Genomic DNA, 22428 nt, shown 5'->3' on the forward strand with positions numbered 1-22428 from the left:
CCAAAAATTTAAAAAGGCTTAGCCATACTTTTTTGAAAGCAAATGTCCTGATGCTCATTGTGAGCAGTATTTACATAGCTGCTTATCAAGAAATAGTGGATCTGTGGTTACAGGTGAGCTGGAACCTGGGGGTTGTGTCCAAATGGAGCTTCCAGATCATAGAATTCTTACAGTGTGGAAACAGGCCCTTTGGCCCAACAAGTCTACACCAACCTTCACACATCCTACCCAGACCCATCCCTCTATAACCCACCTAATCTACACATCCCTGAACATCACAGACAATTTAGCATAGCCAATCCACCTAGCCTGCACATATTTGGACTGTGGGAAGAAACCCATGCAGACACGGGAAGGATGTGCAAACTCCACAGAGAAATTCTTAACTCCAGATGTTTATTTTTACCATCAACCATGGCAGGATTCGAACTTAGATCCCCAGAACACTACCTGATCCTCTAGATTAACAGCCCAGTGATGATATCACTAGGCCATTGCCTTCTCCTTCAGTCAACAACAAGTAGTTGACTGGTCAGTGGATTAGTGACCAGTTATCAGTGATGAGGGCCTTCTGCTTGCCAACAACAATGTGATTGGCTCCCAGGTAGCTGACTAGGTTGGGGGTGTGACTTTCTGGCAGAAACCATTATACTTCTGGAAAGAAAGGAAATGAACTGCTTTTGATCTATGAGAAAAGACACCTGAAGCCTGAAGGAAGATTTTTTTTTGCCTCAGCAATTGTGACGAGGTGTGGCTCAAACCGATAAGCCAGAGACTTTACAGCATTGTATAAGCCACCCTGCACCTCCTGCAAACAGATGAACAATCTGGAGAAGGAGAAAGGTGGAACAGAACATCCTAACAACCCAAAAAGACCACTTCCCAAACCCTGTGAATGGAAACCATTGAACTGCATTCCCACTCTTTCTGCCTGTCCATCATAGCTGTGTCTGTGTCCAGCTGTATGTGTTAGCAGAGGGTAAATATGTTAGGGGATTAGAGTGTTAACTAGAAGAGTTATGTGCTGACAGTTTATCTATTTGTAATAAATAATCATTCTTGTTATGTATAGAAACTTAGCCTGAGCTTCCTATAAACCTGAGATGACAATACAAGTAAACTGAGGAATTGTGCACACCTTCTTGAAACCTTTAGCTTTTCTGATGTCTCTTGGAATACTGGTGTTTGATTTCCTTAGCACTACACAGGGAGCTATAACAGTGCCTTTCCTTTAGAAGGAATGACATGTTTAAATGGAGCCAATTTAACCAGACGTCGATGTAAAAGTGAGTTAAGTGGTGACTAAATGCAAGATGAAATAAAGACATAATGCACACACACGCAAAATACAAATTTATAGAGAGTCCAAAAGGAAGTATAAAAACAAAATGTTCAGTCATGAACAGTAGATCATAGAGCATTGAGGCCATTAATGGGGTATTATCAGTAGCGTGATGTTGGTGATTGAGCCATTGATTTTGAGATCCTTTCCTTCTGCAGGTTGGTTGAAGTTCTTTTATTCTACTTCCTTTCAGTGGCTGCCCGGCAGTGCTCAGGTGAGCAAGGGTCTTTTCACTTGCTTTACTTGCAGTGCAGAGGTGTTTAATGGCTGTTCCAAGCTGTGTGCTTCACAACACACCAGGCCCAACATGAGCATTTCAGGTCACTCACACAGACCAGAGACTGCAGTTAGTCTTTAACCCTGATCTTTTGTATATCCTCAAAGGATAGCTGTAGGAGGTGGCTTCCTGATGAGAAAAGAGTGGATAGTCTGCCTTTCATTATTGCTTCCTTTTTTAGTCTTACTGGTTTAAGTCTCCCTGACTCTTTGACATTCTGTGTGTCTACCCAACAGTCACTGAACTTACATCCACAGTCATCTTTTGGCTATCAAAGTCCTCCTTAAAAAGGCGCGAGTTTTATTAAAAGTATTAAAAGAGGTATTAAAAGTTCAGTGTGTCCAAAAGTACATGATGCACAACACAGGTTGGCATGGCCATTTTAAAACAAATTTCAAATTTCAGTCATAAGCAAGCTGCCAAATATAGTATCTGGACAATTAATGAAGAACAATCGTTGTTGCATCAGGCAATCATTCTGAAAGAGTCAATGTTGAGCTGTTTCAAGCTCAATCTGTTGCTGTTACACAGTCTTTAGGTGAAAAGTTGGCAGTCTTGTACAAGGTCCTGATGGAGACAACCAAGACACCCTGCCTTCTCATAACTAGTTAACGTTATTTATATCAATGCCATTATGCTGTTAATTACACTTTATTATATAAGACAATTACCTACATGTAAGACATTATGACAGTCTATTATCTACCACTGATAATTAAACAGACTCATAAACATGGTAATATCTCTAACTTCTCATCAGAAAATCCTGGGTTCGAGTCCTAACTGCCCCAGAAGTGTGTCATTACACAGCTGATCAAATTGGTTAAAAATAAAGGGATATTTGTGTTGTCCGTGCTTCTGAGCCAGGAGGCCAGAGTTCAAATCCTGTCTCCTCCAGACATGTGTCTTGACACATTTGAATGGATTAATTTGAAATATCGATACACTACAAGGTATCCACTAGTGGACTCGATGGTGAATTGGTAAACACTGTATGCTCTGAATCCACTGATCTGAGTTAAGATCTCAGTAGAACTTTATTTCTGAGGGCTGTTGTCCGAATCTCAGAGCCAGAAGGCCTGGGTTCAAGTCCCATCTGCCCCAGAAGTGCATCATAACCCACCTGTGCAGGTTGATTTGTAAAAAAAACTATAATTAAGGATTGGTAGCTGTGAACCAGCACATTTACAACCAGTGGTTGTGACATGAAGGTGATGCTGCTCCCTAGAAATACAATAGTGATCATCATATTAACTGTAAAATGAAATATAAAGAAATTGAGATAGGAAATCAATCATTCAGTGCATGTATTTCTGCAAAGTGACTTTAGCTTGCAATGTGGCAACCAGGAAGTGCAAGGCACAAGAACACCATCTATCATGCTGCTAAATTGCAAAAGCGCATCCACTAATTGAAACCCTTTGCCATATGTGAATGAGGAGCCTGTTTGAAACCCCTGCTGTGATATTGATTTGCCCTTCTGCAAACTAGAATTACCCACAACAGGAGGAGAAAAAAAACCGCCACAGACCTGGCTTAATCCTTGGTCTCCAAAGGTATCACCTGATCAAAACAGGGCAAAATTCGACCAGCCCAAGTTTCAATGATATTTTGCAAACTGAAATCGAAAATATCTGAAATCCTACTACCTGTGTCCCAGTCACACCAGATTCCAATTCCCCAATACCCTTATGTGGTTTCCAACACATGTTGTTTTAAAGTCATCCTGTTGCCTAAAGCATCACTATAGCACCCAGTAACAATCTAATCATTCTACCCAGCATCTTGTGTGATCCCCTCACTTCTGCCTCCTCTACCACTGGCAGGTTTTGAATACCCCCCCTCTGCTTTGCTACCGGCCTCATTTTTTCTTTAAGATATTTATCAAACCTAACTACTTAGCTAAGCTTTTGGTCACTCTTCCTAATACCCCATTCTGTGTCTTGGCTTTAAGCTACGCTCAATGATATTCCTTTGGAAGCATCTTCAGGTGCTTTCTTGCATTAAAGGTCCTTAATAAAATGTGAGCTGTTGCTTTGAGATCTGAAAATTGAGTACCTTTGGGAAAAGACTGGCCAGGAAGTCTGAGGATGCATCAAGAGTTTTAATCTAGTTGCAGTAATAAGCAAAATAATATCTCTGTTCTTTCAGCAGAAGGAAGACTTAGAGGTGGAATGTGGGTGCCACTTAAATAACCTTTCCTCTTGGACAGCACTGGGAGGTCAAAGCAGTCGGGAGGTGACAAAAAAAATGGAGAAACCTGCAGATGAAAGCAAGGGCTTGAGTCATAAAGCAACCATTGAGACTGGGAAGAGGAACGGTCTTATCAACACAAAAGACTTGGCGATAGATGGTAAAGATGGGTTGGCATCTCTTTACTCAGCTCCTCAATACAAGGGACATGTACTGGGGAGTTTCCCACCTCACAACTACATTGAGAGGAGCAGGAATGAGTCTGGCCAGCAACAGGTCCTTAACCCCAGTACCTTGCAGCACACTGTCGAGGCCCAGTACCGACCCAATATCATTTTGTATTCTGAGAGCATGCTGAGACCCTGGAGCGAGAGCAATAGTTCAGATTGCTGCGAAACAACTTTCATTGAAAGCAGATCCCCCACAAAGGATGGCCTGGATTTTGGAGACAGCCAATTCATTGACCTGTCAGCTGACGATAAAGTCCAAACCCTGTCTTATGATGTGGAGGATGAGGATGACTTCCAAGAGCTGGAGGTAGGAAGCGTTTCTCAAATTGTTACGTTAGAAACTGTGTGTCCTGGCGTTGAGCTAAGTTGGGGAGGAAGGGTAATTTTAATATGAGCTATACAATGGGAATGAAAACAGCATTGGGCCTGAATCCATTCTATTAAGTGTGCTTGATTTTACATTCCATTGAAGTCAATGGTGACACAATTCCAATGACTCAGACTATCCAACTGGCTCCCAAGATAGATGCTGTAGGGGCAGTACTGGAGCTAACATTGTATCTATAACAAATGAAAAAGCCACAACTGTTCTAGCAAATAGATTTGAGACTGAGTCACAGAAGGAGGTATGAGGATAGGTGACCCAAAGATGTACATTTTAAGGAGCATTCTCAAGAAGGGTTGAGGGGCAGAGAGTTTTAGGGTTAAGTTCCAGTTCTTATGGCCTGAGCTTCTGAATGTATAATAGTCGGCAATGAGTTGAAGGGAATCAGAGATGGACTGGATAAGTAGAGGACAGAGTGTTCTGACAGTTACAGAGCTAGAAGAGAGAAGGCCCGAATTTCTTTGGAAGGCCCTTGACAGAGTAATGAAAATTGTCAACAATCCAGTACATACTGAAGGTTGTGTTCACTAAGTAGATTTCAGTATACATTTTTCCACTTCCCCTGGAGGAATAATGAAAGGGGTTTTAGAAATTATATTTTAAATTGAAACAACTTGCATTTATACCCTCTACTGTTAGTGTGCATGCATATGAATTCATAGAGAATAGTTTACAGTTATTATTAAGATTGGTGGTTTATAGATACAGATCACCATGTGGAAGTTGAATGTTTTACTGATAGCAGGGACCTGGATTAAGGAGGGGCAGGACTAGATGTTAAATATTCCTGGGTACAAGGTGCTCGAAACAATTAGAAAGAAAGGAGAACAGGCAGTGATACTGGTTAAGAAGACCATTGGGGTGCTGGAGAAAGAGGGTATCTCAGAGGATTCAAGGACAGAATCAGTTTGGCTGGAGCTAAGGACGGCACGGTGGCTCAGTGGTTAGCTCTGCAGCCTCACAACGCCAGGGACCTGGGTTCGATTCCAGCCTTGGGTGACTGGCTGTGCGGAGTTTGCACATTCTCCCCGTGTCTGTGAGGGTTTCCTCCAGGTGCTCTGGTTTCCTCTCACAGTCCAAAGACATGCAGGCTAGGTGGATTGGCCATGCTGAATTTCCTGTAGTGTTCAGGGGTGTGTGTGTTATAGGGGGATGGTCTGGGTGGGATACTTCAAGGCGCAGTGTGGACTTGTTGGGCCGAAGGGCTGTTTCCACACTGTAGGGAATCCAATCTAAGGAACAAAAATTACATTGCTTGGTGTAATCTGTAGACTATTATCTAATAGGAAAGGTATGCAGGGAAATTACTGCGAGGTGCCAACATAATGGATTAGTTTTTATTGGCTGATAGACCAGAGATACTGGTGATATAAGGAGCAGCAAGGGGCAAGTGTTCCTAGACTGGGTGCAGGAGAGTTTCTTAAAGTAGTGTGTGTCCAGTCTAACAAGAAAGGATACACTACTGGACCAAGGTATATATGTGCACCGAATGTGGCAGTACAGGTGGAGAGACAGTTAATAAAGAATAAAGCATTCTGAGCTTTACTTACATGGACAGAAAGTATAAGTGCAAGGGGGTTATGCCAAAACTGTATAAGGCATTGTCTTGGCCTCAGCTTGTGCAGTTTTGAGTGCCACACTATAAGAAGGATGTGAGTATATTGGAGAGAAAGCAGAAAATATTTATAAGAACGGTTCCAGGGTTGAAAACTTCAGTTATGACGACAGATTGAATAATTTGGGATGTTTGCCTTGGAGAGAAGGCCAAGTGATATGGTAGAAGTTCTCTAATTCATAAAGGGGCTGGAGAAAGAGGAAAAGGAAGAAACTGAGAGAATCATAGAATCCCTACAGTGCAGAAAGAGACCATTCAGCTCATTAAGTCCACGCTGACCCTTCAAAGAGCATCCCTCCCAGACCTACATTCTTACCCTTTCCCTGTAATCCTGTAGTTCCCATGGCTAACCTACCTAGCCTGCACATCCATGGATACTATGGGCAATTTAGCATTGCACTGACAGTCACCTGAATATGGATCAAACCAGTGACACTGGTGCTGTGAGGCAGCAGTGCTAACCACTGAGCCACTGTCCTGCCCGGTTCTTGTTTATAAAAGGATCAAGAATGAGAGGGCACAGATTTAGTGATTTTCAAAAGAAGCAAATGTGATGTGAAGAGGTGATTTAACCATCTAAATTTAGAAAATACTTTTCACGTTGCAAACAGAGAACAGAGATTTAAGGTCATTGAGCAAATAACTATGAATTGCTCAGCTCTGGAATGCCTTGCCTGAAAGTGTGATGGAGGCAGATTCAATTGATCTATTCAACAGGGCATTGTAATTATTTAAATAGGGAATAATGTGTGAGGGTATAGGGTAAAAGGCAGGAGAAGGGCACTAATTCCTGCTCCTCATTGGGAGAGCCAGTGCAGGGATGATGGTCTGAATGGCCTGTTTCTGCACTGTAACTTTTCTGTAATATCGCACTTCTGACAACCTCAGGACATTCCTGAAGAGTTTTACAGCCCATTGAGTGCTTTTGAAGTGGTGTTATTTTCGCAACAAAGGGGAACCTGGTAGTAAATTAAAGTATAACTAGTTCCCACAAACAACTGTAGGATAAAAACCAGATCATGTACTTTTGGTCAAGGAATAAACATCACCAAGGAAGCCTGAAGAGCACTTCACTGTGCTTCATTGGATCTTTTCTGTCCACATAAAGAATAGAGAGAACTCAGTTTAATGTTCCATCGAAAAGACAACACCATTAACCCACTGCTATGCTGGGGTATTAGTCTAGATCATCTATTCAAGTTCCTCGAGTGGGGATTGAACCTACAACCTCTTAATTCAAAAGTAAGAATCCAATTCATTGCGCCACAGCTACATTACAGAGCAAGCTGGGGCTCACTCCAACCTCTTCCAATAAACTGAACTGGGTCAAAAATGGAGTAATTATCATCAAGACCAGCCTGATGAACTGTTCTGCTAATTTAGTCATAGAATTACCTTCCAGTTCTCACATGAAATTCTTTTTTTCTTGATGGAATAGATGAAAGTGAAAGTAAACACAGTTCTGTGATGAAATGAATCAGATTGCCAGTAATTACTGTGTGGGAGTTGATGTAGGAAGAAGTCATGTTAACAATGTCGTTCCCTGAAAAACTTTGTAGCTACTCTGAATTTAAATAAGGTGATTTAACCATTTAACCTCAAAATACCTTTAACCATGTAACCAGAGAACAGAGATTTAAGGTCGTTGAACAAGTTACTAGAGGCAAGATGAGACTATTTTTCACAGATTGATTAATTAAGAACCGGAACACGCTCTTTTGGAAAATCTGGTTAAAATAGCTTCTATAGTAAAAAGGGAATCGGATGTTTAATTAAGAATGGAATGTATTTGGATTATGAGGAAAGAGCAGAAGAGTGGAACTGATTGGGTTGCTCCTTTCAAAGGACATATATGTCTCTATACATATGGATATGATCTACATACATAGATATGAGAAGGATATGCGCATATAATATGCATCTATATAAAATTATACACCTTTTCATCTCTAGCATCTGTTTAAATAATGTAAGAATTTTCCACTGCTCCATCTGAAAGTCTATAAATAAGGTGTCTATCTTAATTATACATTTGTTACTAGTTTGAACCCACATCTTCCTTTAAATTAATGCTGGGAATAAAACTCTGAATTTATGCTTTCCACTCCCATGACCTGAAACATACTGAAGGACTGAGCTTCCACAGCTCTGTCTGGTAGAAAATTGCAAAGCTTCACAACCTTCAGAGTAAAAGGATGGCCAGTGGCTCAGTGGTTAGCACTGCTGCCTCACAGTGCGAAGGAACCAGGTTTGATTTCACCCTCAGCTGACTGTCTATGTGGAGTTTGCGCATTCTCCTGATTTCGTCCAGGTACTCTGGTCTCCTCCCATAGTCTAAATAGGTGGGTTGGCCATACTAAATTGCCTGTAGTGTTCAAAGATGTGTAGATTAGGTGTGTTAGCCATGAGGAAATGTAGGGTTATGGATGGGTCTGGGTAAGGTGCCCTTCAGATGGTCAGTGTGGACCTGTCGGGTCAGAGATCCCGTTTCCACATTATAAGGATTCTAAAATCTATGTTACTGACTTAACTGTCTGTATTGAGTTCTTGGCAACAGTTTTAAATCAGCAATTTCTTTTCTGATTACTTTAACCCCATTTTCTTTTCAGGTCAGCCTTAGATCTCATCTGTCTTCATTCTGACCACCAGGAATATTTTACCCAATATTTTACCCAACTCCTCCTACTGTCTGTGAGCTCCTGTTCCACTGCATTCTTAAAGCTTTCATCAGCTGCAAATTGGTTGCCTGACAGAAATGAAAAATAAAATCAGGACCTGGTCCAAACCAGCCAACTGCTCTGATATCCTCATATTCCCATCTTTGACTTGATATAATCAGCTGAAGTCAGGAAACGGAAACCTGTTTGGTCATTTCTTCCAGTCCTCCTCTTCCCATTGCCACCACTGATTCCTCAATAATGACATTCCCCCTTTAACCAGGAATTTCTTCCTCTTCAGCTAGCCTCCTATCTATTCACATGATTATCCCTGACACATTAAAATGTCTGTATTTCTTCATGTGAAGTACTGTCTAATTAGTTTTAGACATTGGGTTCAGCCACAATATATAAGTCCAGCTGAGTTATTACTCCTCAAAGAATTTGACATGTTAATCAACTAGTTTCTTCCCTTTCCAACGATATGCTGACAACTGTTTACTAGGTTGTTATTATACAGATAATTGTTTCCTTTATTCTGATAGTTGATGCCATTTTATGGGATTGAAGTAGAACTTACAGATCTGTAATTATCTGTCTATTTCCCATTTCTCTCGTCCTTCAGCCAACTGGTATCTGTACAGTATCCGTTAGTTCTCTGATAGCGAGTATTGCTAAACTGGAGACAGACTAGCAAATCTAGAGCTGGATTAGCAGATTTTCTGATGAAGGGTCTAGGCCTGAAACGTCAGCTTTTATGCTCCTAGGATGCTGCTCAGCCTGCTGTGTTCATCCAGCTCTACACTTTGTTATCTCGGATTCTCTAGCATCTGCAGTTCCCATTATCTCTCACAGACAAGCAAATCTTTTCATCTTGCAACAATTTCTACTTCTCAGAAAAGAATACTATTTGGTTTATAGAAACCACCAGGGACCTACTCTCCCCATGCACTTGTTGATTTCAACACAGGTACATACATGTATATGCAATGCCTAAACTTATTATCTTATTTGCAGAGTCTCCCATTTGAATGTATTCTGATTCTAAAAGGAGTAAGCAAGCTATTTTGTAAGTCAGCCAGGTAATCTTAAACTGGTTTTAAGGGTCACTCTCAGCCTACAAAGCTTTGTTCAGCAAGTGTCATGCAACCACAAAATCACATTTACCGTTATATTCTGAGTTTTGCAAATACAGGCTGATTCATTTTAGTCAATACTCTAGCCATTGGAAACAGCCAAAGGGATGTGTTGTTTAATATGGTTGTAGTTTGTTGCGATTCATGGCCTACATACCTGACATTGCAGCAACACTGATGTTCATATAGTCCTTGGTGTGGTTGGCAGAATCCTATTAGTTGAAATTATTACTAGTGTTGTTGATGTTGTCACCTTCACAGCAGTATGAAATAGAATCCCTATGGCATGGAAGCAGGCCATTTGACCCATCAAGTCCACTCAAACCCTACGAAGGGCATCCTATCCAGGCCCATCTCCCCTACCCTACCCTATCCCTGGGACACTGCATGTCCTATGGCTAACTCATCCAGCCTGCACATTTTTGGACTGTGGGAGGAAACCCATACAGAGACAGGGAGAATGTACAAAATCCACACAGACAGTAACCCAAAGTGGAATCAAAGCCAGGTCCCTGGTACTGTGAGACAGCAATGCTAACCGCTGAGCTACTGTGCTGCCCAAATAGCTGGTACCACCTCTTGTTCACAGTAACTGTCTGATAATGATTGTTCATGCCTCACAAATCCACTTTCTATAATGTCTCTTAGCTCTCAGAATAAGTGCCATTGATCCCCGAAGATGCACTCCTTTGGAATCTATTAAGCCTAACTGGTAGCTCCATAATTAAGGTCATTATTCTACTATGGTTACCTGAAGGCCATGTATCTCTTGCCTTCTCTTGTGACTATTTGGAGGAAGTGACCATTCAGAATATACGCAATGTTATACAGAGTCTCTGTTTTAAACATTTGGACCTTTTAAGTTCTTAGCTCCTTTTCTAATGATTCCTTTGACAAATTTATCAGCTTTCATCTCAGTGCTATCAGTCTTGCCTGAGTCAGAATGTCATGGATTCAACGTCCACTTCTGGGACTGGAGTCCATAAGCCAGGCTGACACCACAGTGTTAGCACTGAGGCAGGGCTGTGTGCATGAAGCTGGCAGCTTTTGCTCTGAGCAATAATCTGAGACCATGCCCATCCTCCCAGATGGACATAAAAGATGCTGCTGCACAATTTCAAAGATAAGGCAGAGGGGCAATCTCTGATGTTCTGGTCAACATTTATCCAACAAACAATGTCACCGAGAGGAATGACCTAGTCCCAGGGGCCTACAGCACACAAACAGGTCCTTTGGCCCTTTGAGTTTGTGCCAGTTAAGGGTAACCAGCACTTAGCACATAGCATTGAAAGTCTTAGCTTTGCAAGTGCATTTAAATACGACTTAAATGTTATGCGTTTCAGCCTCTACGCACTTACAGGCAGTGAGTTTCAGATTTCTGCTTTCCTCTTTTTCCTCACAACCCCTCTAAACCTCCTGGCCTTTGCCATTATTTTCTGTCCCAAGGGCCAAAGGTAGAAGTTTTTATTACTACTCTATTCTACCTATGTCCTCATCATTTCATATGTCTCCTCCGTTCCAAGGTGAACAATCCCAGTTTTTCCAATCTCTCTTCAGAACCGAAGCTCTCCAAGGCAGGAAACATCCTCTGAGCCCGTGGACCTTAGTCAGATTTTAGTCTTGCATGATCAGCATTATTTTGTCAAAGTTCCTCATTTATCCTCCCTTTGTTTTTCTCTGAACTGCTTCCTCTAATCCTTTTGCTTTGAATGTGCCACAGTTTGTGTGAGAGACTGTGAGATGTAGCTTTTGGTACAGGTCGTCCCAAGTTATTTCAAGCCACCCAGTTCTCTGCATTACACCTCAGAAAAAAATTGTAGCCCTTCCGAAGCTCACATGAGACCAATTCATCACCTAAAAAGGTTTCAGGGTGCATGGACTACACTTGTATTCTCTTGAGTAACTGTAGTGGATTAAAAGATTACCTGGTTAAGATGATTAAGAACATAAGAAAGAGGAGCAGGAACAGGCCATCTAGTCCCTCAAGCCGGCTGTATGATTCAATAAGATCATGGCTGATCTTTTCATGGACTCAGCTCCACGTACCCACTTGCTCACCATAACCTTCAATTCCTTCACTGTTCAAAAATCCATCTATCTTCACTTTAAAAACATTCAGCGAGGTAGCCTCAGCTACTTCACTGGGCAAGGAATTACACAGATTCACAACCCTTTGGGTGAAGGAGTTCCTCCTCAACTCAGCAGTAAATCTGCTCCCCCTTATTTTACAGCTGTGTCCCCTCGTACTATTTTCCCCGGCCAGTGGAAACAACCTCCCTGCTTCTATCTTATCCATTCCCTTCATGTAATTTTATGTGTTTCTAAAGATGCTCACCATTCTTCTACAGTACAGATTATAGAAAAGAGAGAAATTATTCCCTCCTGGTGACATTCAAGAACAAAGACCATAAGTTTAAAATTACAGTCAGCCTGTTCACAATGGAAAGGATTTTCTCACACAAAGGCAAGTGGAATTCTGGAACTCTCCCAATTCACTGACACCTTAAAAAAGAAAAGTTCCACACTATGTCAAATGAAAATGTCAAAACTCAGAAGGGGTGTATTTTTGTCTTGCAGAGATGTGGAACCAGAGTGGATAAATAAAAGTAAAATTTGGATCCACCATGATCTGATTGATTGGCAAAATACCGACAAAGAGCTATTTTTATTTATTCACAGGATTTGGTCTTCATTGGTTAGCCGAACATTTATTGGCCAAAGGGCAGTTAAGAGTCAACCATACTGCTGTGGGTCTGAAGTCACATGTAGGCCAGACCAGGTGGCAGTTCTCTTCCTTAATGGGCACTAAGGAGCCAAAAGGGTTTTTTCCTGACAATTGACAGCAGCTTTATGGTCATCATTAGGCTCTTAATTATATACTTTTTAAAAAATTGAATTCAAATTCTACCATCTACAGGATTTGAACCTGGTCCCCAGAAATTTATGAAAGTCTTTGGATTAATTGACAAGCAATAATAACAGTAGGCTGTCACCATCTAAACAGTGCATTCCTGTGTCCCAGTTACGTTAAAAACAAATAATTCAGTCATCATTGCTCTCCAGAGATGTTATGCCATTAGTTTCCTGTTTGGTGACTGGGTCATTAATGCTCCAACCAATTGGATTTGGAGACTGAGGGGCATTTCAATGGGTAGGACGGTGCCAGATGGAGGCAAAAATGCTCATAGACAGACAACTTTCCCATACCACCTCCTATTGGAGTCCTTAAGTCGGTAATTAATGCCCATTATGAACCTGATCCTTCCAATGCTAGTTGTGTTTACTTATAAACTCCCAAAAGTGTCTTCATTTTCAGTCATGCCTTGCATCAAGAAAAGGAGATGACTGAGAGCCACCTCCTACCGCCCCTCCCATAGCACCTCTCCGAACCTACATCTTGCCTTCATTCATTTGTGGTCACTAATATCTGTGGCCTGAGTTCCTTGCCAATTCTGGGCCCAAGGTGGGTGCGTTGCAGTGTCAACCACTATTCCCCCAGTAGCCTTGCCTGCACTTAGGAGCTGTTGGCCTGTGATTGGCCAGCATCTCTTTAACCGGTGTTTTTTTAAATTCATTCATGGGACATACTATGCCAACATTTGTTGCCCATCCCTAATTGTCCAGAGGGAGAGTCAACCACATTACTTTGGGTCTGCAGTCACATGTAGGCCAGACCGAGTAAGGATGGCAGTTTGCTTCCCTAAAGGATATTGGCAAACCAGATGGGGTTTTATTCCCCGATAATCAATAATGGTTTCATGGTCATCATTAGATCTTAATGCTGGATTTTTTAAATTGAGTTCAAAATCAATCATCTGCCATGGTAGTATTCAAAACCAGGTCCCTGGATTGTTATCTGGGTCTCTGGATTAATAGTCTCGTGATGAAACCACTACGTCATCGTCTATCCTCTGATCTCTTACCCCCATCATTTATGAAGGCTTGTCGTGAGTCACTTAAGTGTCAGTCTGACATTTAATATACAATCCTTCCCCAAAGGAAGGAAAATGGTGTTCTCACTAGCTGTCTAACCTGAAATAAATTTTGTCTCCTCATTGGACTTGAAGTTCAGCCAAGCATTCATAATGAGATTTCATAGCCTGGTCAACAAAGCATCCAAGGTATGAATATATAAAAGATTTTCATGCATTGGAACAGATACCTACACATTTCAAATGTTAAATAGTTGACTGAGTTGTCAATCAAAGAGCTTGGCAACGTGTTCCACTGACCAAAGGCTGAACAGATGGCTGGCCTGTCAATGAAAGAGAAAAAAGAGCACTTGGTTCAACTGACACATTAAAATCATTACCATGACATTGCTCAATGCAGAAGAATGTTTGTTCATTGGATGAAGTACTGTAAAGCATCTGAATGCCTTCAAATTGCTGGTCAATTTTATGGCCACTTTGTACAAATGAATGCCAATGATCAATCACAGTAATAAAAACATGCTTAAATTATTCAACAGCATTTAATTATGAACTAAGTTGTTAGCACCTTTTAAATTTACCTGTAAAATAGGATCCAAAATCCAGACAAACTTCTGACATATTTTGCAACCCTACTGACCCAACATGAACTATGTCACCTTTAGAGGCCTTCCAACAGCAATTCCAAGGAAATTGCAAGGGCTCTGAAAGCACCACACCTGCAATGAAACCACTAGGGTTGTTATTGTCATGGTTGTTATTTGAGGATCAGAAAGGCAGCTGATGGTCCACCCACATTCTTTTGGAGCGAGCCTTACTGCACATCACATTGACACGATACCAATGCAAGAAGTGAAAGGCTGAATAAATACATAGGGCAAGCAGATCATGGCATTAATCAACAGGAAGCACTGATGTGACTCCAGCGGTGAATCTCATCCTCAAGCTTAAGTTCGCACATCTTAACACACAGAAGTAAGGCAACCTCACCCCTCTTTTGCAGCCCAAATTGGGGATTATCACAGGTTAGGCACCAAGTATTTTTTTTTCCTCCGGCTTTGACTTCAATTCTACAAACATTTTGAGCTTTCCATAGTTTGAAGTTGCAAAAGATTAAGAGTGGCATGGTTTGGTTCATGTTGAATGAATTTGTGCTAACTCCATGCCTTCTAAATAAACCAGTTGTTCCCAAGCAAGAGTTCACTTGTTACCATTCCCCTTGGGAATAGAGGGTGGCTGGGAGAATGAACAGTGGCCGCACATAAAGGGGGCAAGCTGTTGGAAGGGAAAGGAGGAGAAGGTAGAGAAGAGGTCTCTGCAGATGAACATGTTTGTGCCGGGGTTTCCATCCTACTTTAGGAGATTCTCACTGAAACCTGTCACCTGCAGAAGCCACAATAGGAACATCAGAGAAAGACATGGGCTGCAATGCCAGTGAACATGACTGAGCCCATCAACTTTGTGTCTTGCTTTCCAGTTGGAACTGGAGATGCTTACAGCATCTCACAGTCTCCTTCTGCTGTTAGGTAAGACAGGTCACTGGTATTGTGCATTCTTTGTGAAATAACTGCATTTCATTCTCTTTGCTCCACGAGGATTGTAGGGTGAGACTCGCCTTATGAACGCATTTTCTGGGCAGCACATGCCAGCACAGCCCAATAATGGAACTGAGAGGGTTTTCATGCCCAGCTGATGGGTGACCATTGATAGCAAGTCATCCACATCATTGCCCTGTATCCGAGCAGCACCAAATGGTTTCTTCATTCTGTGACCATCAGCTGTAACAGCTGCACTTGTTAACAAGAAACATTCTGTCATGGAGCATATTAACTCTGTTTGATAATTCCTTCAAGCAACAGGTAATGGTAAAATATGAGAGAGAATTTCAACCAACCAGATTAGAATTATAAAATAATAAAATTCCACAAGAAAGATGACATGTTTTATGTACTTAGAAAGAAGGGAAGACTGGATGACCGTTGCTGTCTTTGAGATCCTGGCGAGAGATAAAGTTTGAAAAGCCATCTTCACTAGTCCTTATTTTAAAAAAAACACACTACTTCTCAGAGGGAGGGCATGTGACATTGCTTGGCTGGTTAAGGTGTTTAAGACGAATGTTTTATCTCACGCCTTTATTTTTAATAAGTGAAGTGAATCACCAAACATATTACATCTTCTTATCCTAGAATCTATATACTGGTTAAAATGCCTCATATTAAAGTTAATTTCAAATCAAACTAGGAAGATTTACGGGCATAGGTTATGAGGTTATTGGTTTGTTTGCCGAGCTGTTAGGTTGTTTTGCAAACATTTCATCACCATACTAAGTGATGTCGTCAATATACCTCCAGTGAAGCATTGTTAGTCTGTCCTACTTGTTATTTATTTTTTATGGTCTGATATGGTGGTTGGCCTCATTTCCAGTTCGGCTTTGTAGTGGTTGGTATATAGAGTCTATTTCCACATGCTGATGGAGTTCCGGGGTGAGTACCAGGCCTCTAGTAACTCCAGTCACACGTCTTTGGTTGGCTTGTCCTAGGATGGTTACGTTGTCCACGTCAAATTGATGGCCTTCTTTGTCCAAGTGTATGGAAACGAGTGATAGTTGGTAGCTGGTTGGTGCTCATGTAACTTGATAGCTAGCTTTCTCACGGTCTGTCCGACGTAGTGTTTGTGGCAGGTCTTACATGGGGTTTTATGAGATTGTAGACTTGCTCGCCAAGCCAGTGGGTTTGTTTGCAAACGTTTCGTCACCCGACTAGTTAGCATTGTCAGTGTGCCTCTGGTAAGGTGTCGGTGTTCTGCCCCGCTTGTTATTTATATGCCTCCGTTTGCTGGGGTGCTTGGTACCACTTCCAGTTCTGTTTCTCAGTGGTTTGTACACAGGGTCTAATTCAATGTGTTTGTTGATGGAGTTCTGGTTGGAACACCAGGCCTCCAGGAATTCCCTGGCATGTCTGTTTGGCTTGTGCGATTATGGACACATTGTCCCAGTCAAATTTGTGTGCCTTGTTCTCCGTGTGTAGTGAGACCAGTGAGAATTGGTCATGTCTCTTGGTGGCTAGTTGGTATTCATATTCTAATTCAGTGTGTTTCTTAGACCCTGTGTGAAAACCACTGAGAAAGAAGTTTGAGAGGTGACTTAATTGAAACATACAAAATAATCAGAGGGTTCGATAGGGTGGATAGGGAGAGCCTTTTTCCTAGGATGGTGACGGCAAGCACGAGGGGGCTTAGCTTTAAATTGAGGGGTGAAAGATATAGGACAGTTGTCAGAGGTAGTTTCTTTACTCAGAGAGTAGTAAGGGAATGGAACGCTTTGCCTGCAACGGTAGTAGATTCGCCAACTTTAGATACATTTAAGGCATCATTGGACAAGCATGTGGACGTACATGGAATAGTGTAGGTTAGATGGGCTTGAGATCGGTATGACAGGTTGGCACAACATCGAGGGCTGAAGGGCCTGTACTGTGCTGTAATGTTCTATGTTCTATGTTCTAAACAGAACCGGAAGCAATACCAACCACCCCAGCAAACCGAGACGTGTAAATAACAAACAAAACAGAACGCCGACAGTTCTCCCAGAGGCGCGCTGACAATATTACCTGGCAGAGTGACAAAACTTTTGCAGACAAACCCATCGGCTCAGCAAGCAAGGTTACAACATCATCCACAACCAGAGCTACAAATCTTCTTGAAAACTTTAAATGGGTTTTTTTATACGACGTTGGTCCTGTTAGTTGGGGATATGGGTGGGATTATCTTATGAGTAAAGCCAGAGGCAGTAAATAATCTCAAAACTGGCCTTTAATCACCAATCCTCACTTGTTCATGAAACTAGTTTCAAATATGTGTGTTTTTTCCAACAGATTCCCCACTCCTCTATTTTTATCTTAGGCATTCAACTGGGATCTGTCCAACTATCCTCTCAGTTCCTCCCTTCAATAGACATGTCCTATTTGGGTGAAGAAAACTGGTGAACAAAATAATTAAACTGAAAAATAAAAGTCAAATTTTATTGGCAGCAGTTCATTTTTTTTTGCTAAAAATGTAGGGTGGAGTAATTTCAAAGCAACCAGTCGATTTGTAACTAAAATTAAAGTAAAATACTGCTACTGCTAGAAATATGAATCAAACACAGAGTGTTGGAGAAACTCAGCAAGTCTGGCAGCATCTGCGGACATCGAAACAGTTAATGCTTCAAATGTGGAATGACTCATCCAGAACAATTCACAATAGCCCCTTTTCTCCTTAATTGAGTTTATTTCCAGTTTTGTATGCCTCATGATGGGACAATCTGTTCCCACCTGTCTTCTGAATCCACCAGTGGAGCACCTATCTGAATTGGCAATGAATTTTGCCTCCCTACAAAAACAAAATCTAACATTGGCAAACATATTTCTTACGAGTCACTTCAGTGTCAGTCAAAACAGTGGTTAGCAGTGTTGCCTCTCAGCACAGTGAGCCAGTTTCGATTCCAGTCTCGGGCAACTGGCTGTGTGGAGTTTGCACAATCTCCCGTGTCTGCATGGGTTTCCTCCCACACTCCAAAGATGTGTAGGTTAGGTGGATTGGCCATGCTAAATTGGTCTTGGAGTCCAGGCTAGGTGGATTGGCCATGAGAAATGCAAGGTTACAGGGATACAGAAGGGAGTGGGTCTGGGTTGGATGCTCTTTGCAAGGTCAGTGTGGACTCAATGGGCCAAACGGTCTGCTTCCACATTGTAGGGATTCTATGGGACTGGTCTAGACTCCAGTCTTGCAGTTGTCAAGGTACTTTATTGGGCTGTGTTTATTTAGATCTATGTTTATCAGATGTGATTAACCGAGACTTGATGATATTGAGAGTTCCTTCATCTCATGTGGCATGATGTTGAAGTGTAAGTTATAAGCCTCAGTGAATGCTTTGTTATTTAATCACAGTTCATCAACTCTACCTGGTTCCTGGATGTTTTACCAGCTGGCAATTCTGTATTGAAATGAAGAAAGGTGTGTAATTAACTTGCCTTTTGATTTTGTGCAGAGTGATTACTCGAGTGAGACGGAGAGTGAGGACAATTTTCTGATGATACCACCCAGGGACCATTTGGGCCTCAGTGTTTTCTCCATGCTGTGCTGCTTCTGGCCATTGGGAATTGCTGCCTTCTACCACTCACACGAGGTAAGTAGTGATGTTAAGTCCCATGGACTGTTCAATGTACATCATCAAACACTGGCTGGTATCAGAGTGGTTTACTAATTACCATAGCCTTGTTCCATTCCAGCTTCTCCTGATTTGCTTTGAAACACTGGATTATTCAGTCCTGAAGTTGGTGTTAACCACCCAGTCCCAGACTACGTAGTATCTCGAGGCTTCATAGAATCATGGATCACAGAATCCCTGCAGTGTGGAAACAGGCCCTTCGGCCCAACAAGTCCGCACAGTCCCATCCCCCATAACCCATCTAATCTCCACATCCCTGAACACTATGGGCAATTTAGCATAGCCAATCCACTGAGCCTGTACATCTTTGGACTGTTGGAGGAAACTGGAGCACCCAGAGGGAACCCATGCAGACAGGGGGAGAATGTGCAAACTCCATATAGCCAGTTCTCTTAAGGGTGGGATTGAAACCAGGTCCCTGGAGCTGTGAGGCAGCAATGCTAACCAATGAGCTACTGTTTCTGGAGAGGAATTTGGAAAGGAAGGAGAAAATGCAGTTGTTGGGTCTGTGACAAAACAAATAGAATGAACAGGAGTGGAGTTTCTGAGACAATACCCAAATCAAGAGCCAGGTTCAAGAAGAGGATCTCAAAAATCTCTGGATTATTGTTGAAGTCAACCCTAAATGGAAACAGATCAAATATTGAGGTTGGTTGGCTCACTGAGCTGGTTTGTTGTTCTGCAGACATTTTGTTACCGTGCTTGGTAGCATCCTCAGCGCAGTCTCTGATGAAGCGTCGGTGTGTTTTCCTGCCTGGTTTTTAAACTCTGGGGTCCGTTGCGACGGATTGCCTCACTACCGGTTTTCTTTCACAGTTGCGCATATATGGGGTCAAACTCTAGAAATTCCTAGAAGCCTGGCACCCCATAAAGAAAGCCATTAATAAACACATAGAACTCGACCCCACACACACTCCATTGCAAAGGAAAACCTGAAGTGAGGCAATGCAGCTCAACAGACCCCAGAGTTTAAAATCCAGGGGGGAAAACACACCGACGCTTCATCGGAGGCTGCACTGAGGATGTGACCAGGCATGGTAATGAAACATCTGCAAAACAACAAGCCAGCTCATTGAGCCAACCAACCTCAACACCCACAACCCGAGCTACAGATCTACCCCAAAACCTTACAGATCAAATAATTAACACCAAACAAAAACTAAACAGAAGTGGAAGTACACCATTCTGTCCCTTGAGCCTGCTGGGTATTTGATAAGAACATGGTTGATCTGATTGGATGGCAAACTCCATTCTCTTGCCTATCCTCCATACCGTTTGACTTGCTCATTAGTTAAGAAGCTATGTAATCAGCCTCAAAATTATTCAATGGCACTGCTTCCATTCTCTGTGGAACTCTCCTCCACAGATTCACAACCCACTGGGAGAAAGAATTTTCCTTATCACTCTCCTAAATGTGAGGCCTGCTATTTTGAAACTATGTTCTCTAGTTCTAGTCTTCCCTTTAAGGGATGTGTCTAAAAGCTGCAGCGGGAGACAGACATTCCTTTTCGTGGTACACTGGCACCAATATTGTGTCAAGAAGGAACTGTATCAATGGGACTGGCTTTCTCTGGCCCAATATCTCAGTGAAAAGGGTAATTATTGGGGTGGTAAAGCTTTTTAAAGCAATATTATGGAGGGAAAGGGTCTCCGAAAGTTGAAGCAAAGCTCAATAGAAATAAAACAAAACAGGAGAGCAGGGGACGGACTGAAGCCAGGGAATGGTCTCAGAATAAAGCGTTTTAGAACAGGAGAATAAAAAATATTTTTTAAAGAATTTTAAAAAAGACATTTTTTTTGATTGTGAGAAATTTGGAAATATTTGATTCCAAAGGACCTTGGGTGTCCTTTTAAATGAATCACTGAATATTAACATGCAGCTAAAGCAAGCAATTTGGAAGGAAAATTGTCTGATAGTTTCTGTTACAAAGGGATTGGAGTATAAAGCTAAAGAATCTCACTATAATTATACAGGGCAATGGTTAAGATACTCTTGGAGTAGTTTATGAAGTTCTGGTCTCATTCCCTAAGGAAGAACATACTTGCACCAAGGGAAATGCAGTGAAGGTTCACTCAAATAGTTCCTGAGTTAAGAGACTTGTCCTGTGAAAAGAGGTTGTGTAGTCAGGACCTGGAGATTAGAAAGTGAGAGATGATCACATTGAGTGTATAAAATTTCTGAGTGACTTGACGGGGTATATGCTGGTGGGGGCTGGGATGTTACCCGGGACTGGGCAGCCTACAGCATGGATCAGAGTCTCACGATAATGGGTTTGCCCATTTAGGACTGAGACAGAACAAAACTTTGTCATGGAAAGAGTTATAAATCTTTGGAATTATTTACCTTTGAGAGCTGCAGATGCTCAGTAGCTAAGAATATTCAAGATCAAGGTCAGTTGCTTTTGGATATTTATCAGAATTAAGGAATAGAAGGATAGAGAGGGTGGGTGGAGTTGAGGTACAAGATCAGTAATTATCCTGTTAAATGCGGAAGCAGGTTCGCATGGATAAATGTCCTACTTTTGCTCTCACTTCCGATGTATGTATATAAAATAGATAAAAGTAAAGCAAAAGAGACTGTTCGTAAAATGCACACAGTGTCCTTAACAGAATCGGAAACTGGAAGCAATGATACATTACAAGAAGCTGACTAGGGATTACTGAGACACGGTTACAAAAATAGAATCCCTACGGTGTGGAAGCAGGCCATTCAGTCCCTACTGACTCTCTGAAGGGCATCCCACTCAGAAACACCCTATCCCTGTAACCCTGCAATTCCCATGGCTAATCTACCGAGCCTGCACATCCCTGGTCACAATGGGGCAATTTAGCATTGCCAATCCACCTGCCCTGTATATCTTTGGACTGTGGGAGGAAACCCACACAGACACGGGGAGAATGTGCAGACTGCACAGAGACAGTCACCCGAGGGTGGAATCAAACCCAGGTCCCTGGCACTGTGAGGCAGCAGTGCTAATCACTGAGGTGCCCATATTAGGTGTGATTTATTTATAAAGACAGGGAGGGGAGAAAGAGGAAAACAGGAAAGGGTATTTGTTAGAGAAAACATAATTGCAGTGAAACGAGTGATGGCACCCATCTGTAAGCCAGAAATATGTCCATTGTAGTGGGGATTTTTAATAAAAGGATAATAGGCATACTGTACAGACTTCCTACTCGTGGAATGGAGGCGAAGGAAGAAATATGCAAATAAAACAGGAAAATGGAAAGAAAGACAGGCTAGCACTTAATTGCATTTTCCACAAACAGCAGACTTCTCAAAATGCCTTATAGCTAACGCAGTAGTGTTTGAACTATGGCCACAATTGTAATGTAGGAACCACAGCAACCTATTCATACACAACAAACTCCCATGGAGTGATAATGACCAGGTAATTTTTTTGTGATGTTGATTGATACATAATTATTGGCCAGTACAATGGGAATACTCCTTGCTC

The 22428-nt window shown here is 41.9% G+C and overlaps 1 protein-coding gene across 6 annotated transcripts in view; it reads left to right on the forward strand.

Annotated features, from left to right (window-relative positions):
• LOC125454576 (synapse differentiation-inducing gene protein 1-like) overlaps positions 1 to 22428 on the forward strand; it is a 76173-nt gene that overhangs the window by 23578 nt on the left and 30167 nt on the right. For 3 of the 6 annotated variants that reach the window (XM_048535485.2, XM_048535482.2, XM_048535483.2), the window contains exons 2-3: positions 3774 to 4349; positions 18791 to 18928. In XM_048535485.2, coding sequence (XP_048391442.1) covers positions 3870 to 4349; positions 18791 to 18928 — 618 coding nt within the window. In that variant the 5' untranslated portion in view covers positions 3774 to 3869. Of the gene's footprint in view, positions 1 to 1500; positions 1557 to 3770; positions 4350 to 18790; positions 18929 to 22428 lie in introns of all 6 variants that reach the window. The other 3 variants (XM_048535481.2, XM_048535484.2, XM_048535480.2) reach the window with 2 other exon arrangements.

Source organism: Stegostoma tigrinum, chromosome 9 (assembly GCF_030684315.1).
Source record: "Stegostoma tigrinum isolate sSteTig4 chromosome 9, sSteTig4.hap1, whole genome shotgun sequence".
In the NCBI taxonomy this organism is placed as follows: Eukaryota; Metazoa; Chordata; class Chondrichthyes; order Orectolobiformes; family Stegostomatidae; genus Stegostoma; species Stegostoma tigrinum.